The sequence below is a fragment of the Carassius carassius genome, chromosome 44 (genome assembly GCF_963082965.1).
Source record: "Carassius carassius chromosome 44, fCarCar2.1, whole genome shotgun sequence".
Lineage (NCBI taxonomy): Eukaryota > Metazoa > Chordata > Actinopteri > Cypriniformes > Cyprinidae > Carassius > Carassius carassius.
The window spans coordinates 12,271,760-12,289,747 of NC_081798.1; the positions used below are offsets into that span (position 1 = coordinate 12,271,760).

The 17,988-nt window shown below is 35.8% G+C and overlaps 1 protein-coding gene across 1 annotated transcript in view; it reads left to right on the forward strand.

The window, feature by feature from the left end:
- The first annotated feature begins 383 nt into the window (after window positions 1-383).
- Window positions 384-17,988, forward strand: part of cdkl5 (cyclin dependent kinase like 5) — a 29,525-nt gene continuing 11,920 nt past the window's right edge. Inside the window, exons 1-8 of the mRNA XM_059537507.1 lie at window positions 384-555; window positions 1,453-1,719; window positions 1,855-1,889; window positions 14,191-14,236; window positions 14,713-14,849; window positions 14,963-15,083; window positions 15,391-15,450; window positions 16,893-16,983. Of these exons, the coding sequence (XP_059393490.1) occupies window positions 1,656-1,719; window positions 1,855-1,889; window positions 14,191-14,236; window positions 14,713-14,849; window positions 14,963-15,083; window positions 15,391-15,450; window positions 16,893-16,983 (554 nt within the window). The 5' untranslated portion in view covers window positions 384-555; window positions 1,453-1,655. The remainder of the gene's footprint in view (window positions 556-1,452; window positions 1,720-1,854; window positions 1,890-14,190; window positions 14,237-14,712; window positions 14,850-14,962; window positions 15,084-15,390; window positions 15,451-16,892; window positions 16,984-17,988) is intronic.

The following is a 17,988-nucleotide window of genomic DNA, read 5'->3' on the forward strand; positions in this document are numbered from 1 at the left end:
TCCAGCTCAGCCCACTCACACACACCAAAGCAATGCCTCGCCAAACGAGCACATCAATTTGGATGTATGCATGTAGGCTATGAAATGTAACACATCCGAGCAGGAATGCACATTATCATTGCTCAACCGAGCCCAGCCCTCGCTTTTGGACCGTTCTGAGAATTGCTTCATCGTGATTGGCCACCGACGGGTTCGGTTCGGACGCTATTGGTGTGAGCAGTCCGCCACTCACTCGGTTTGGTGTCGATTCGCCTGAACGCCAATTTATAGACCCTACTACAGCGAAGGACTGGCTCATGAATATTAATTAGGTTACGTGACCGAACGCACTCGCAAGGTTCCCAGGCAACGTCAGCGCGACCTGCTTAATATTCATGAATCTATCCTTCGCCATATTGCGATCCGTAATTTGGCGTTGTTAGGTTGTCAAATGGCTCAGAATGAAGGTGGATACTGTTGCAGCTGTGATGATGGGTTACCACTGCAGGTGAAAATGAAAACATCGTTACTTGGCGACGTGAGGGGACAGTTTGCGTACCGTTGTCTTGGACATAAGTGAGTATTCTGGTTGGAGCTTTTTCCATAAATGTACAATATTGACAGTGCGCTTGGTTTTTACGCTGGATGTTAGATGTTTGTGGTTGGTACATCGTTGGTGTTTCGCACAAACACGCGCACCTCCTGCCCACACACTCCAGGAGACCGAAGTCACCTGTTATCAATTATGCCTCGCGTTTAAGACAGTCTTGGTTATGTAAATTATCTTTATATTGGCCTGCCACTTTGTTATAAATCGTGATTTTTTTTTACCGCACTGTATTTCTTACTGTTCATTTAAGAGTGGGTGGGAGCGGTGTGGGCTGTCAGTCATTTTTTTTAAACTGTCAGGTGGATGAGATGCTTAAAATAATGATAGAACTTTCACCCACCTACGAATATTTCCAGCGCGCGCACACGCAACAACACATCAGATGTAGACATGCGCCGCGTTTATGCTTAAACATACGACGAGCTGTCGGTGTCACGACATGACCTGCGAAACGCATCTGGAAACGCATTTAAGTGTAAACGCAATCGATGATGCCCATCTGAGTTTTCAGCACATTACATCACTGACTTGCATTCTCAGACTGTCCTTGTTCACCCACCTGTAATTCCCATTCAGAGCTGTGTTGTTTTGCCCAAAACTGCTGGAAAATGAATGATGATCCGTCTTGAAGAACTGTGGCCCTTGTCTATTGTCACCTAAAAGAAACCCTATCATGAAAATCCTACACACATCCTGTCTGAGTGATATGAGACCGAATATGAGCCACAATCAATGTCTGCATTAGATCAAACATTGGATATGCCTCTGATTTGATGCATGTGTGAAATATATAAGATGCAGTAGGCCTATGCATGAATAAGTCTATTTGACCCCTTCTATGCAAAACCTGTCTTTCTCTTCAGGTGAGCAAGTGTATGTGTGCGTGCATAGTGTGTTAGTTTGCAGGAATGTGTGTCAGTGTGTGTGGATTATGAGAAGAGCATTGAGACCAGCCGGGAGCAGTTTTTTGCTGCAATGACCCATTCAAGCACCGATTTCTGTCCTGTCCTCTGGCCTTCCGCTCCTAACAGCCCAGACATGCACCACCTCGGCATCTTTTGACTTCATGAAGATTCCTGACATCGGTAATGTGATGAATAAATTTGAAGTCCTTGGGATTGTAGGAGAGGGTGAGTTATTTTTTAATATATTGTTCGATAAAGAGAATGAAGCATTAATCTTAGTGCTTATAAAACAGCTGCTTGTGCATAAAAGCCATAAATGGTATAAATCAAGCTTATGATGCTTTTCCTTTCTTTGCAAAGGAGCCTATGGGGTGGTCCTAAAATGCAGACACAAGGTAAGACATGTTTATGCAGGAACCTGTTGGTCAGGATGCTAAGTAGAACTGCAGAAACTCCACATCGTACAGTGCATTTGATCCATATAAATTTGATATTCTGGAAACTTGGTCATTTTTGATTCTTTTCCAAAACATAATGTAGTTTATAACCACCTGGATTAGGTCACTTATAGAACTATACTTCTTATGCAAAAAAAAAAAAAAAAAAGCACGCTTGGTTATTGTAATTTGAAGAGGTGATGCTAGTTTCTCATTTTACCCTTAAGATAAAACTGCCTAACTGAGTTAACCTTTATGGGCCTTATGACTCTAACTTTCCTAGAAGAGTTGCACAATACATTTAAACTCTTTAAACGGTTCATTTGTTGAGAGATTTCTTTTAGAAATATATTTTCAATTGTAATATGGCATGGTTCCCTAGCAACTGGTTCTTTTAAAATTTTGGGCTTCTCCAAATGCATTGCTTTTGGCCTAGTTGGCAGATTTGCTTCATTGTTTGGGAGGCATTTTGAGACCTTCGAACATTGCTAGACAAACTCACAATAAGGTAAATATAGGCTTATTTTCAACCAGTAGGAACTGCTTTTATTGAAATTGCTGCTGTGCAGTTGGGAGGTGTGGGGTGTTTTTGTGTCATCCATTATGCAGGGATTTCTGCACATTTTAAAGTGTTCTATGCTCAGTCCATACTATTTAGCCTATGACACTGCTATTGATGTGTTTGTTCAGTATCCAAAATAGCTTGCATCTGAACTGAACCAGTGACACAGAGTTTGAAGTACATATATCAAATTTAGTGTCGGAGTATTTTTCAGTTTTGAATAAATGGTAAGCTGTTATTTTTATGGTTATTTACATAGTCCCTTTCTGTGTGTCCTCGATGCTGTTGGTATTTGAGTCATGGTTGCATGCCCAGGATGTGTCTTCACGCCTGGGCAGACAGCAGCAGTGTGGCTGGATGCCTGGCTAGATGATGAATGACAGTACAGTGCAACAGAATTGTTAGGGCTCATTACACTTTAGATTTCACTGACCTCGACGCACACACCCCGGAGTTAACACTGATACTGTGCACAACATGCTCTTATCTGTACAGATTCATGTAGTTACATATCGTTTTGAAAGCAGTTCAAAGGACAAAATGAAAGTGTTTGTTAAAATGTTGCATACGGAACTGTCATTAAATCAGAGAACTAGTTGCATATCTCCAGTATATTTATTGATTTTGACGCAAGTTACGTCAAAATAATCAGCCTGGATTTGAATGGCATGATGGAAAGGAAATTAACCAGTCATATTTCTATGCATAATTACATTATTCCACTCCAAGTTCCCATGCATCATTGTTATGATAATGAGGCAGATAAATTCAGCAGTAAGCATACTCCTCAGTCTGTGCCAAAACAGAAAACTAGACTTGTGCTTTTAGTAATTGGTCAGTCAGCGCTTTCCCTCCTTCATTAAATTCATTAAAAATAGCTTTTTCTTTTTGGTTGCATTCGGTCTTGTTTTTCTTTCACCTATCGTTTTTCTCCAATGCAAATATGCCTGTAATCTAATTACAGACATTCAGAATAAATTTGGATCTCTCTACATACCTGTGCAAGAACAGTAATTTGAGGCAACCTCATTAGGAGACTAGATAAACTTTGTTGGCTTTTGGTGTTGTGTAGAGCTGCCGCTTGCCTTTGGATATTTTTTTATAGAATATAATAGAGTCCTGGTCATTTAATTTGATTGGACAAGCTTTATTCTGAGTGCCATACTTTTTATAACAGCCCAGGAAACATGTATTGTTTGTTTTTGTTTAGTAACAAATTGTTGCATTTACAGTAAAACATTTGTCAAAAAATATTTTATTTTAAATGAATACTGTTCTCTTTAAAGGGATAGTTCACAACAAAATTTAAATTCATCACCGTTCATCTTTGGAACAGAAATTAAGCTTTCTAACCCTCCATAGACAGCGAGGGTCCTGCCATGTTTAAGGTCCAGATAGATACCAAGAACATTGACAAAATAGTTGTTTGAGCCGCTGATGTCACATGGACTATTTTTGTCGATGGTCTTGGTACCTTTCTGGACCTTGATCGTGGTAGGACCCGTGCTGTCTGTGGAGAATCAGAAAGCTCTCGGATTTCATCAGAATATCTTAAGGGTCTTAAGGGTTTGGAACGACATGAGGGTTAGTAATTAATGACAGCATTTTTGGGTGAACTTTTTATTTATCAAAGAATCTAAAAAATTCTGCATTTTAGCATAATGATTTCTGAAGGATGATGTGACACTGAGTAATGATGCCAAAAATTCAGTTTTGCCATCGCAGAAATAGATTTTGACATACAGTACAGACCAAAAGTTTGGAAACATTACTATTTTTTATGTTTTTGAAAGAAGTTTCGGTAGCACTTTATTTTACAGTCCTGTTCCTCATGTACATACTATGTACTTATTATAGTTATTTCAATAACTATGTAATAACTAGGTACTAAGAAGTTTCTTCTGCTCATCAAGCCTGCATTTATTTAATCAAAAATACAGAAAAAACAGAAATATTGTGAAATATTATTACAACTTAAAATAATAGTTTTCTATTTGAATATACTTTTAAAAAATAATTTATTCCTGTGATGAAAAGCTGAATTTTCAGCATCATTACTCCAGCCTTCAGTGTCACATGTAACATCCAGTCTATCACATGATCATTTAGAAATCATTCTAATATTCTGATTTATTATGAGTGTTGGAAACAGTTCTGCTGTCTAATATATTTGTTGAATAAAAGGTTAAAAAGAACTGCATTTATTTAAAAAAAAAAATTCTAATAATATATATTCTAATGATATATTTTCTTTACTATCACTTTTCAATTTAACACATCCTTGCTGAATAAAAGTATTGATTTTATTAAAAAAAAGAAAGAAAAAAAAATTACTGACCCCAAATTACTGACCAGTAGTGTATATTGTTATTACTAAATATTGATATTTTAAAAACATATCTTCTTTTTTTTTTTTTTTTTATTCATCAAAGTATCCTAAAAAAGTATCACATGTTCCGAAAAAATATTAAGCAGCAGAACTGTTTCCAACTTTGATAATGAATCATCATATTAGAATGATTTCTAAAGGATCATGTGATAATGATCCTAAAAATTCAGCTTTGCATCACAGAAATAAATTATAATTTAAAGTACAATAAATTTAAAAACAATTATTTTAAATTGTAATAATATATCACAATATTACATTATTTTTCTGTTTCTGTATTTTTGATCAAATAAATGCAGGCTTGATGAGCAGAAGAAACTTCTTTCAAAAACATTAAAAATAGTAATGTTTCCAAACTTTTGGTCTGTACTTTATATTAAAATATAGAAAACAGTACTTTAAAACTTTAATATTTAGCAGTATTACTGTTTTGACTATTTTTATCAAATAAATGTACACTGTAAAAAGTATTTTTGAGGTTGTAAATATAAATTATTGGAGTATGTTTAACAAGAACACATTTTCTTTCTATTTTCACTCTTTCTACCTTAAATAACTTCTGTTATTTGCCATTACTTTGTAATTATTTGTGAATTTAATGGGATTTTTTAAGTGAAAAGTAATTTTTCAAGTTCAGCTTTGGTAAGCATATGCATGCCTGTTATTAACACATTGGCTGATTATTAGTGCTTTTAAAGCACATCTGTATGACCATATTCTACATACCTAATCCTACCCAATACCTAAATTGAACAAGTACCTTACCATTAATAAACAGCAAATTAGGAGTTTATTGAGGGCAAAAGTCATAGTTAATGGTCTGACGATGGTGAGAATTTGACCTTGAAGTGTGACAAGATTTGTCTCCCCATAAACATAAAAGCTAATTTTACGAACCCCAAGCTTTCAAGTGGTAGTGTATACACAAAATAACTTGCTATGTTGTGACTAAAATGTAAATGACTGAATATTACCTTGTTGTTTATAGAATTATTGGATAAAGGCAGTCGATACCAAATTGATAATTTTGTGCTGTTTTACTAAGCCTTTGATATTGCTTGAATATAATAAAAGAGAATAGAGATTTATTTTCATGTACTTTTTTCCATACCATCATATATTGTACCATATTGAAACGAGCACCATTTATGTAAATGTTGATTTCTATAAGGACACATTCCGTTCACATATTTGACAAACCTATATTCAGCTACAGTGTGCATCCCATATCCCCACAACCTCATACAAACACTCCACTGTCACACATCCACTTAGACCCTTAATGGAGTTTGCACGTATTGTTCAATATTTTAATAGGCACAAATGAAAACTTAAAGCTGTTAAGTCTGCTCTGGTAAAACCTGAATCTTGTATTAGAAGGTGCATCATTTGAGCTTGCCTGTTAATAGAGGAACCGTATAAATGATTGTTTTTTAACTCCAGTAATTGTCATAGTGTTTTTTTACCAAGCAAAATTATATTAAATTAGCATGACATGGGTTTATGCATTAAGGGAAAATATGTACTCGTGAATAAAGAAACGAATACATTATCATTAATGTGTGCAAAGCAAAACCCATTCATTGTGCTATAGTATGGACGTTCCTAGAAGTGCATTTTGAGATACAGACTTTAGCAAACATTTTAAAAGCTCAGTGCTTCACTCCCCACTGAAAACACTCTTGTTTCTGACTACTGGCATTGGCTTTCTCTATTGTTTCTCTCAAGTCTACCCAAGTGATGTTATCCCAGCGAACAGAGGCCGTGAAAGGCCCTTTGTGCATTGACCAAACACAACAAGAACTGCTGTTTGTTCTCGTCTTTGGTTGAGATGCTCTTGTGTACTATTCATTTAGTAGTTTTTGCATTTCAATATTCAAAAAAGCTGTTAATATTCTTGTGTATCTGTCAGTCAGATAGTCTGAAAGTCCTTCGGTCTAGTGCAATGGTCACTTAAATTCTATAAGTGTCTCCACACTTTGTTTTAAATCTTGCCTCATTAAAATGAGTGAAAAAACATCAAATGCATGCAGCTAGGCAGCAATTTATTTATTTGTCAGCAATGTGCAATCACACCCACACTGATTAGCATTTGAGCATCTCATGTTTTAAGATCTATTAAATGACTCTTTAATTTTGTGGTTGATGTGAAGCTCAATGAGGGTGCTTTATATGCTCTCTTCAGACGTGTGTAGACGTGTGAGGCCTGTGCGGTCCTGTCAGTGTCCTGTGATCATCTGAATTTAAAAGCTTGTTCCCTTGGAGAAGATTATTTATTTTTATAGCGTATCAGTCGAATTGAGGGCAGAGGAGGAAGAGGGGACGTGAGTGTGCATTAGCATTAAGAGTGGGAACGTTGGTTGTGGAGGGCTGTGTTGAGATGACTTTGCAAGGCACCGTGGACAAGATTGTGTGTGACGGAAATGCCAAGATAGAGAGATCTTGTTTAGTTAGGAAAGATGGCATTTTGGATGTGAAGCTGGATATAATGGATATAATGGATATAAGAGGTATAATGTTCAAACACGCTGCTTTTATTCGTGATGGTTTTTTTTATTGTTAGTGGCTTGGATGACCAAATATGGTAATTTAAATTGTATTAGCTCTTGTAAGGCAGAACTGTATTGATATTCCTCAAACATTTTGGTTGTTTTTTAAAAAGCCTGCAGTCATTTTAACCAGAATCAATTAACATACATTACTGTTCTTAAGTTTAGAGTCAGAAATTAAATTGTATTAATCAATGATGCTTTACATGAAACCACAGTGACCAAAATATATTTATAATGTAACAAATGTAAGAAATAAATTTTTCAAATAAATGCTGTTCTTTTAAGCTTTCCATTCATCAAAGAATCCTGAAAAAAAATGACCACCGCTTTCACAAAACTGTTTTCAAAATTGATAATAGTAAGAATTGTTTCTTAAGCACCAAATCAGCATATTAGAATTATTTCTTGATTTCTTGATCATGTACCACTAAATAAAGACTGGAGTAATGATGCTGAAAATTCAGCTTTGCCATCATAAGATTAAATTATATTTTAATATATTTAAAAATAGATAATAAAACTGTATTACTGTTTTTACTGTATTTTGGTGAAATGAATGCAGCCTTAAGAGAGATCTTTACAAAACAATGAAAAAATCTGGAAGCTTTGTTTTGAAGATAATGTATATTTTAGGTGTGCTATTTGCGGCATCTGTAAACTTTTTTGTTAAACTTTTTTTTAATTTTAAGATCATTCTAAAGCAGTCATCTAAAGATCAAAAGTCTAATAAAAGGCCATGGGTATTAAAGCACTAGATTGCAGACACAAATTGTGAGCAGTGATTAATTTTAGTGTCTGGCTGGCTGGGCTTAATCTACAACCATCAGGTGAGCCTATGTTATAAATGAAATAGTTGTTTGTTTCTTTCACCCAAGCATTATTTTAGGAGCAGGAATGGCGCTTTAAATCCAGCAGCCAGCATGGTAATGAATTGAAAATATCATGAAGGCTTAAAATGGATTCTAATCACCATTTACAGGATATTATTTAGCACTTAAATATGTCTGTGTCATTGTGTGGCTCTCAAGGCTATGCTGCCCTACCATGTGTCTAATGTAAACATGTCTGTGGTATTAATAGAACAACAGCTGCATAGTCAATGGAACACAATCAATATGTGGGACACACTAGTTCCATTGTATGGATCTTATGGAAGACCGCATGCAATGCTCTATACTCTACTGTTTAGAGTTTGCACAACCCTGCAGGACTGCCTGAGAATTTAGGTTGTGTGGGAATGGAAACGCAGAATCAAATTGGTCAACAAAACTTTTGTTTTGAATTTTTTTTTTTTTAATGTTATTTTTAATGCATTGAGATTTACTTTTATACTTAGAGACTCTTTTCCTATGAATTTCATATTCAAAGTCTTTAGATATGTTAAGTTTGTAAAATTAGAATTTACCTTATTTATGGTCCTGCTTATATTTCTTTTACAATTTTTAATTTCTCATCATTTAAAATTACATTTAGATTACCTTTGCCATCATTCAACACTCACTAAAGTTAATCTTTAGCAACTCAAATAATTTAATTAAACAGTTGAATATAATTATTGACAAACTTGTAGCATCTAACTTGACTGATTTTAGTTGTATCTAGTTATGTATCCTTTCCAAAGTTTGGAGTCGGTAAGTTAAGTATTTTTTAATCTGTACTTTTATTTATTAAGGATGCATTAAATTTATTAAACCTGACATTATATGTATATAATGTAAGAACAGATATACAAAAATATTAAGAAGCAAAACTTTTCAACATTGATAATAAAATGTTTCTTGAGCATCAGATCAGCATTTTAGAATGATTTCTGAAGACTGTAGTAATGGCTGCTGAAAATTCAGCTATCACAAGTAAATTACATTTTAAAATATATCAAACCAGAACACAGTTATTTATTAAAGTGTGATAATATTTTACACTTTTTACTCTATTTTTGATCAAGTAAATTCAGGCTTGGAGACCATAAGGTGTTTCTTTCAAAAACGTTAGAATGGTATTATATTTAAATTAAAAATGTGCACTTTATTTACATTTTGCAATTTTAATTTTTTTTTCTCTATTAAAGGTGCCATATAATGCAAAAATTACTTTTATAAGGTGTTGAACACAGTTTTGTGGCTTAAAAACAAACAAGCCTTTGTTAAAAACAACCAGCCTATAATGCTAAAAATCCACCCACTCATTGTTTTATAATCCCAGTACTCTGTGAAAGTCCCGCCCATTTGTTACGCTCTCTGACCTATCAGCATCTACAAAGCCCTGAGTGAGAAGCTGAGGTCCGCTATTACTGTTCTCTTGCTGTAGCTGCTGGAGATACAATGTCAGTGCCAAAGAGCCATTAAAAGTGTCTGTGTTGGGATGTACCAACGGACATAGGAGTCTCCATAGACCGCTGAGGACATGGTGGTTAACTTTAATTTTCTAAGGAAATTCCCCAGGAAAAAAACTGCAAAGTCCTGTACGTTTGTGCTATTAATTTTACGCCAAACTGCCTCACAAACGAGGGTCAGTTCAGCACTAGAGCTGTGCAAAGATTACTTCTGAAAGAGGAATCGATACCAACGCTTCGTTCGCGAACATCCAGACTTCAAACAAAGTAACTTAAGCATCACGCATCATATATAAATTTTTTTCAGAAAAGTTTCTTTGCTCTCTGTAAGGCCAATGTTGCTAAAGCTACCATTGTCTCTGCCTGTTTTCACTAATGCGGCCTTCATGTGCTACCAGAATGCTCGTAAATAGGAATGTGGTAGTTAAAAATTTTATTTTGAAGCAATGTGAGGTCAGTAACACGGTCACCACCAGTTAAACTGTAACACCGGTCTGCCCACAAGCATGAGCTCTTGAAGCTTTGCCAGGGTTGCCAGGTTTTCACAACAAAACCCGCCCAATTGCTACTCAGAACTAGCCCAATCACATTTTGTTGGGATTCCCCTGGTAAAATTTGCATTTTAGGGGCTAAATATCACATTATTAGGGTCGCTTAAATCTGCGGTAAAACCATGGATTTGGCAACACTGACTGCTCCGCACTCGTCTGAAAAGGGAGGCGAGAGCAGCAGCTCATTTTCATTTAAAGGGGACAAACACAAATAACAGCGGCTTTTGTTCATATCCTAAAAGTGGCAATTCCAACAAGCTATAAAAAATTATCTGTGTGGTATTTTGAGATAGAAAATCATATTATTTTTATATCATTATCAATGCATTCTATGGCACCTTTAAGAAGCAAAAAAACTCTCCCTGATAGTTCCCTTAATGGAGCTCTGACAAAAGTCAGAGGATTCAATACAGATAACTCTTTAATAGAGACCGCATGAATGGAGAAGATATCAGATTTAGCTGTGAAACTACTCTGTTTCTCCTGGAGGCAAACAGGGTTTGAGTTCAGCTCAGGAACCCAGCTTGGCATGAAAGATGTATTGTTTCCTGACTTAGCAGCAAGGACAATTAAGGTTTTGCCAGAGATGTTGGCAATATGAAATGAGATCCGTGCAGTTTTTCAACAGTGTAGTTGTACCAACCGTACAGATGTTAGAACGGATGCGAACATCATTATTAACATAAGCGATACAAACAAGTTACCATAACAGTACCATGCATTTAGTAGGAACATATCTATGCACAGGTCTATGTAAAGTTAAACTATTGACTTTGCACTCATGTTGAGAGAAATATCTCAAATGATCCGACCTCCCACCCTCTGAATGCCACAGTGGAGGTGAAGAAAGATGCGAAGCTAACGAATTAAGACAACAAGCTTGCCACTTGTAATCCTACTATCTCCACCCGCTAGATTTATGGGCACACGGGATTTCATGGACTCCCTCATGAGTGACCGTAATTATATATTAAGTGGTCTGAGTGCTTTGAACCCCCATCAGCCCCTTTATGTTCCTATCAACAAAACAAAGTCAACAGCCTGTCTTCCACAAGTACACCTGACCTAAACCTTAACATGCTATAATCCAAAATGGAAACCACAAGCTAAAAATCAGATTACCTTTCACTAAATATCAGATATGTCACTCTGTATTATCACAGGATTTATGTCTGGAAGGTAAAGGCATATTTTTAGTACATATGCACCTTTGTGAATACAACTATGGCTTGGTCTCCATGGTTATTAGAAATATGAGACACGGACACTGCGTGTAGTGGGTTTCGAAGCTGTGAAAGTCTCAGCTCCTCCATAAACACCTTTTAGATCTTCCCAACCCTTCCTCTTTCTTCACTGTCCATGACTCGTTCAGCCCCAATATACAGTGGGGAAAATATTTATTTGGTCCCCTGCTGATTTTGTAAGTTTGCCCACTTACAAAGAAATTAAGAGTCTGTAATTTTTGTGGTAGGTTTATTTTAACATATAGAGACCTAATACCAGCCAAAAAATCCATTATATAAAGGTTAAAAATGAATGTACTTTCACAGTGTGTACTTCACAAAGAAATGAAAATTGTAATTTACTCATTCTCATGTTCTTTCAGATTTGTATGCATTTATTTTTCTGAAAAACAAAAGGAGATGTTTTAAAAGTGTTCCGTTAAAATTGAACTAGGGTAAATTTGATAGCTAAAACTATTTAAACCGTTTTGGTGAACTGGTTGCTTACTTCCAAATATCAGCAGATGCTCGTTTAGCCAATTATGCTTTTTGCATACTTTCTAGTAGAGATGTGTGCATATTGGGACACAGGGCCATTATCGAAACCCTGCAGAATCGTTCTAAAGAGACTTCCTGCTCAAAGCCAACTGGAAAGTCTATTGCTGCTGTACTAAGCTGACAAAAATTATTTTAATATCAAAGGACAATATAACCACGGCCTGACTATGCTAGACCTATAATAAAAGCCTGACCATGCAGTGTGATTAAAGCAGCCAGGACTTTCTGCAAGTAGCCCATGCAGGGGTCTGGGAAACTCAATATAGAAAAGCTACACCCTTATCCAGCCCCACATGGATGCTGTGCCTCTTAATCATTTCTGATCATGAATCATATCTGCTTATGACAAGCTATGTTTAAGTGAAAATGACTTGTAGTTCCACTGCGGAGGAGAAGTATGAGGAAGCCTTCAAGGCACTTGCTACTGCACTGGAGGCGTCAGGTAGAGCTAGCGCCTGGATCCAGCCTTGCTGTGGGAGTTTCAGCTGGGATTTTCTTTCAGTCTAATTGCAACTGGTTCAAATTCTGGCCTCTGCAGTGTGCTGAAACCTTCAGGGTTTGGGCATTTTATGGATTTTTTCCAAGAGTTGTCTTTTAGTTGTAGAATTTTCTGAAAACAGAAAAATAGTGCTATAAAATGTGCATTGTTTTTGCTTTTTTGACTTGATAACCTTTATAAAAAGTACTGAGGTTGTACAGTGTTGGAAATTGTGTGGTACTTTGAAATATATTACACTACGGTCCAAAAGTTTGAGCTGGTAAGGGTTTGTTTTTTGCTTTTTATGGTTCTAAAAGAAGTGTCTTATGCTCATCATTAAAAATACAGTACAAACTTTAATATTGTAAAATATTATTACATTTTAGAATTATTGCCTTCTTTTTTAATACATTTTAAAATGGCATTTAATTTTATTTTAAAGCATCATTACTCCAGTCTTCAGTGTCCCAAGATCCTTTAGAAACCATCCCAATATGCTGATTTGGTGCTCAGTAAACATTTTTTTTTATTATTATTATCTATGTTGAAAATGGCTGTGCTGCTGAATATTATATATGTTATATATTTTGTGGAAATAAATGATATAGTTTCCTGGTGAATAGAAAGCTTAAAAGAACATTATGAATGCCCTTGCTGAATAAAAATGTACATTTCTTTTGAACAGTAATATGGTACTCCATGTTATCCAGTATATATAGAGAGAGAGAGAGTACTGAAAGAACATTGGATTTTATGTTACTCCTGGGTACATAGTATTACCATGATAGATGTAAAAGAAAAAAAAAACAGGGCTATAACCCTTATACTGGATGGATACCTTATTCATATACAGTACCATGCATTTACATGGTTCACTAAGGTACCTCTGTGAATACTGTTGTTTTACCTTTTCACAAGCGAGTCTATCAGCATCTATGCCAAATAATTATCTCAGTTTAGATTTGTCGTCCCTTTATATCACACATGTTTGCTGCTGACAGTTATTATACTGCCTTTGAGATACACAGGCTACAGAATCCGGAAGAAAAAGGGTTTAATATCCATTTATCTGGGCACTATAGTCTATAAAATTGTCTGAAATTTGTCCGGAGTGAGTGTTTACTGTGTAGAATTGTGATAAACGGACGGGTTTTAGAAACTGGCGCGGTCATACCGTTAATGCTTTCACTGTGAAGGGTGCTGTAGTGCAAATTGAGAGCTCTGAATGACAAAGATAGGCAAAAGAGGCTTCGTCCAACACCACAGATGACAGGGACTCTGTGTGACTGACAGTGGGTGAACATTTCTCCACCGCAAGGGCTGGCGAACCCACGGCTAAATATGTGCATGCAATGTTTCCGACTATTAGACATCTGAATATAAAATTATCCATTCTTTGAAAACAGGCACGTTGTTACTTTTTAGCAGAAGCACAGTCAGGGGGCTTTGTCATGAAAAATACCCCATTGATGTAGCCGGAAAGTGGTTGTTCTAGGTTCAGTCCTTTTGTGCAACTCCCAGTTGTTTGTTTTACATCTCGAGTCCATTAACTGCTTGTTAATAAAGCTCGTGTTTGAGAAAGAGCTCAAACTGATTTACATATCTGTTTTGCAGGAGACAAAAGAGCTTGTGGCCATTAAGAAGTTCAAGGACAGCGAAGGTAAAAGACTGCTACAACCAAATGCTTGCTTTATTCATCCATGCAGTCTACTGGTTGGAGACTTTGAACTGAACTGCAATACTCTTGTGGTTACCATGACACAAAGTATAATTCCCATTATTTACTCCAAGGCTCTGTTTGGATACGCTTTACCCAGTGATTATAAAATGTTGAGCAGAATTACAAGTTTGCTATTTTTAAAAAAGGGACATGTAAATAAATTAATTTTCTAACGATAAATATCAAAATTAAATGGACAAATGTGATCATGTTGATTCATTTGATGAAAGATGGTTGATATCTTAGAGTTTCACAACAAAAAGACATGCGATTTGCATCCATAATACTTTAAAAAGTGTACCTTGTTTGTGAGAAGTGCCTTTTATAATGTAAAAGAGCTCCACAGCACATTTGTTTTACTCAAGAAAACACAAGCCCCTTTTCAATCTTGCCTAACCCCCTTTGTGTTCCTGCAGAGAATGAGGAAGTTAAAGAGACGACGTTACGAGAGCTCAAGATGCTCCGTACGCTGAAGCAAGACAACATCGTAGAACTGAAAGAGGCTTTCCGTCGACGGGGAAAACTCTATCTAGTGTTTGAATATGTGGAGAAGGTCAGCGCAAAACACTTCTTCTGTGAATGTTCTTATTCACTTGTAGTGGTCTGAAGTATAGGTCAGATGACATGTTGCTAGTGCCTCAGATAGTGCTTTGCTGCATATTTCAGAATATGCTGGAGTTGTTGGAGGAATTGCCCAATGGTGCACCACCTGATAAAGTACGGAGCTACATCTGTCAGCTGATCAAAGCTATTCACTGGTGCCACAAAAATGAGATCGTTCACAGGGGTATGACTGTCTCTGTGTTCTTGATAGATTGCTTTCATTTATGTCATTTAATGTTTGTTTTTATTGTGTTTTATGTGTCTGTGTTTTGTTTTTGCATTTGAGTTGAATTCTGTATCATACGATAGTATTAAAGTAAGTTGTGATTTAACGGTCATTAAGAATCAGATTTGATAAGATCTGTGATTTATTTGATCTAGTTTTGTCATTTTCAACATCTTTTATTTATTGATGGCATAATCTTTGTGGGAGTCTTCAATACAAATCGAGCTCACTAAGAAAATATCCATCCCTTTGATCTAATCTGCAGATATCAAGCCTGAAAATCTCCTCATCAGCTCCAATGATATCCTGAAGCTGTGTGATTTTGGTGAGCAAAGGCTTTCACTCGTCTGATTCAGGACCCTCCACCCCCATATTCACACTGATATCGCTCGATGAATGCTTGGTCTCCGTTCCAGGCGTCATGAGTCCCGCAGTGACGTCTGTAAAAAAAAAAAAAAAAGAAATCTGAAATTGGATTTGAGTGGAAGGGAATTAAACTGTTTTAGTCCAAATCACGCAGTACTCAGATGTTGGAGTGACAGAGCTTATTCTCTGGAATGCAAATTTTGAGTTGATTTTGTGTCATTCCAGATATATGATTTCATATCACAGAAAAGGACTATGTTGGGGAGTAACCTACTCGTAGTAAACCCTACTCTCTTTTTCATCATAGCATGACAGTACTTCAGTCAAGTAACTATTTTTACAATAAGTGAAAATAAAAGACTGCAATGCAGTCACTATTTTTAATGCTTGCACAACATCTAGTTCTGAACAAACATTTCTACTTAGTTTTGTCTAGCATTATACAAACTCTAACTATGTATTTCTATATGATATTATTTTTGCATAGAATTATACATCATGATATATTTAATTAAGTGCTGCTGTCCATCGCAGTTTTTGATTGTTCAAGTTATGTTTTTATGCTAGATAAATACTGATGTGGTTGCAGAAAAAAGCCATTCTTGCATCTTATTTATAATATATCATAATTTATAAAAGAAAATATATGTAATGTGCATTTTTATTTATTTAAAATACATTGTATTATTTATTTATATATTTTGAAATAAATTAAAACACTACACATACTTTTTTGTAAATTAAGATGATATAATTGTATTGATAATGATAGTTGACAATAAGATTGATGTAATTGTAATTATTACATACGTTTATAAATGCTAAATTAATTATAATTATAATTGTAGATGATAAGATGATATAATGTAGAAATGAGCAATATAAACATGTATAAATATTTGTTATAATATGTTATACGTTCACAACATAATACCCTTAAATAACATTGCCCAATAAATTGACCAGTTGCATACTCTAAATATAGTAACTTTTTTTTTTTCAAAAGAATAATTTGACTGTGATTTTCAATTTTTTAGTAGCTTGACAATCAGTTTCAAAGTAGCTTCCCCAACAATGACTGGTAGTATTGTGACTCTGGAAGATTCGGTCAAAACACAGGCTATCTATCGTCTCTGTACCTGATCAATCACATATTGTGCTTCTGCTCCTGATGAAATGTATATATTCACAGGGTTAAATTTTGCCTCCACACTGAATGCCACGGAAATTGAGCATGACTCACTCCACAGGCTTCTCTAGAAGACTTTTATTTTTAGAGGGACGAATATGACAAGATTAATTAAGATCTCTGAATGTCATGTGCAGTTTGCTCATCCCCGATAGCCTTTCTCTTTGCTCTTCTCCTTACAATCTTTCTATCCCGTTTGGTCAACCCCACAGGCTTTGCCCGTAATCTTTCTGAAGGCAGCGATGCTAACTACACAGAATATGTGGCGACCAGGTGGTACCGCTCACCTGAACTGCTCCTTGGGTAAGTCCTCATATCTGTGCTTCCCGTTTCGTTTTTTCACAGTGATTTCTAGTATACTTTGTTTACAAATACGCAACAAAAAATGTCTTCCTCAGTGAAGCCAAAAAGCATGAAAAATCTAACCCCCCTCATACAGAAGCACTAATATTCATTAAGGGCACATCGTTTTTAACAATGTTGATTTGATGTAGCCATTAGATGTGACATTAGGAGTGCAGTGTATGATTATTTGTCCTTGTCACCATTGAAGCGTTATTTTCTAGTGTCTGCCACTAGACTAGATGAATGCGGTGGAACATTTTTTTTTGAAACTCTCACCATTTAAATTCCACCCACACAAATATTCTCTCCCTCCCTCTTGCTGTGTGTTAGTGCAAAGATTTGTGTCTCAGTGTTATGTCTATCTATCTGCCTCTGTCTCTGCATGCATTTCTCCTCACCCCTCTTTCAGTTTTAGTGGTGCTATTGTTCTCAGAGTTGGGATTTGAACAAAACCTTAACCTTAAGCATTTCAATCGTTTGTGCTAGACGTAATTGGCGCTTCAAATCATGCTGCTTTGAAAAGTCTATTACTTTTCTAAGCAAACAGACTTGTGATTTCTGTCTTCCAGATGTTAAAAACAGGTGACTCACTTTGAAGGGGCTATATTTAGGGAACTAAGCGCTACAGAAACATCCTAACTTTAGAATAATTTTCTATCTGTTTAGTAACCATGGTAATTTTCACTTTTTTACATTTTACAGGGATAGTTCACCCAAAAATGAAAATTCTGTCATCATTTGCTCACCCAGTCTGTATCAGTTTGTTATCTGTTGAGCACAAAAGTTATATTTTGCAGAAAGCTGGTAACCAGACAGTTGACGGTAGCCACTGACTTTCATAGTATGGGAAAAAAATTATGGAAGGCTACCAGCAACTTTGGATGCCAGCATTCTTCAGAATATCTTCTTTTGTGTTAAGCAGAAGAAAGAAACTCATACAGGTTTGGACGACCTGAGGATTTT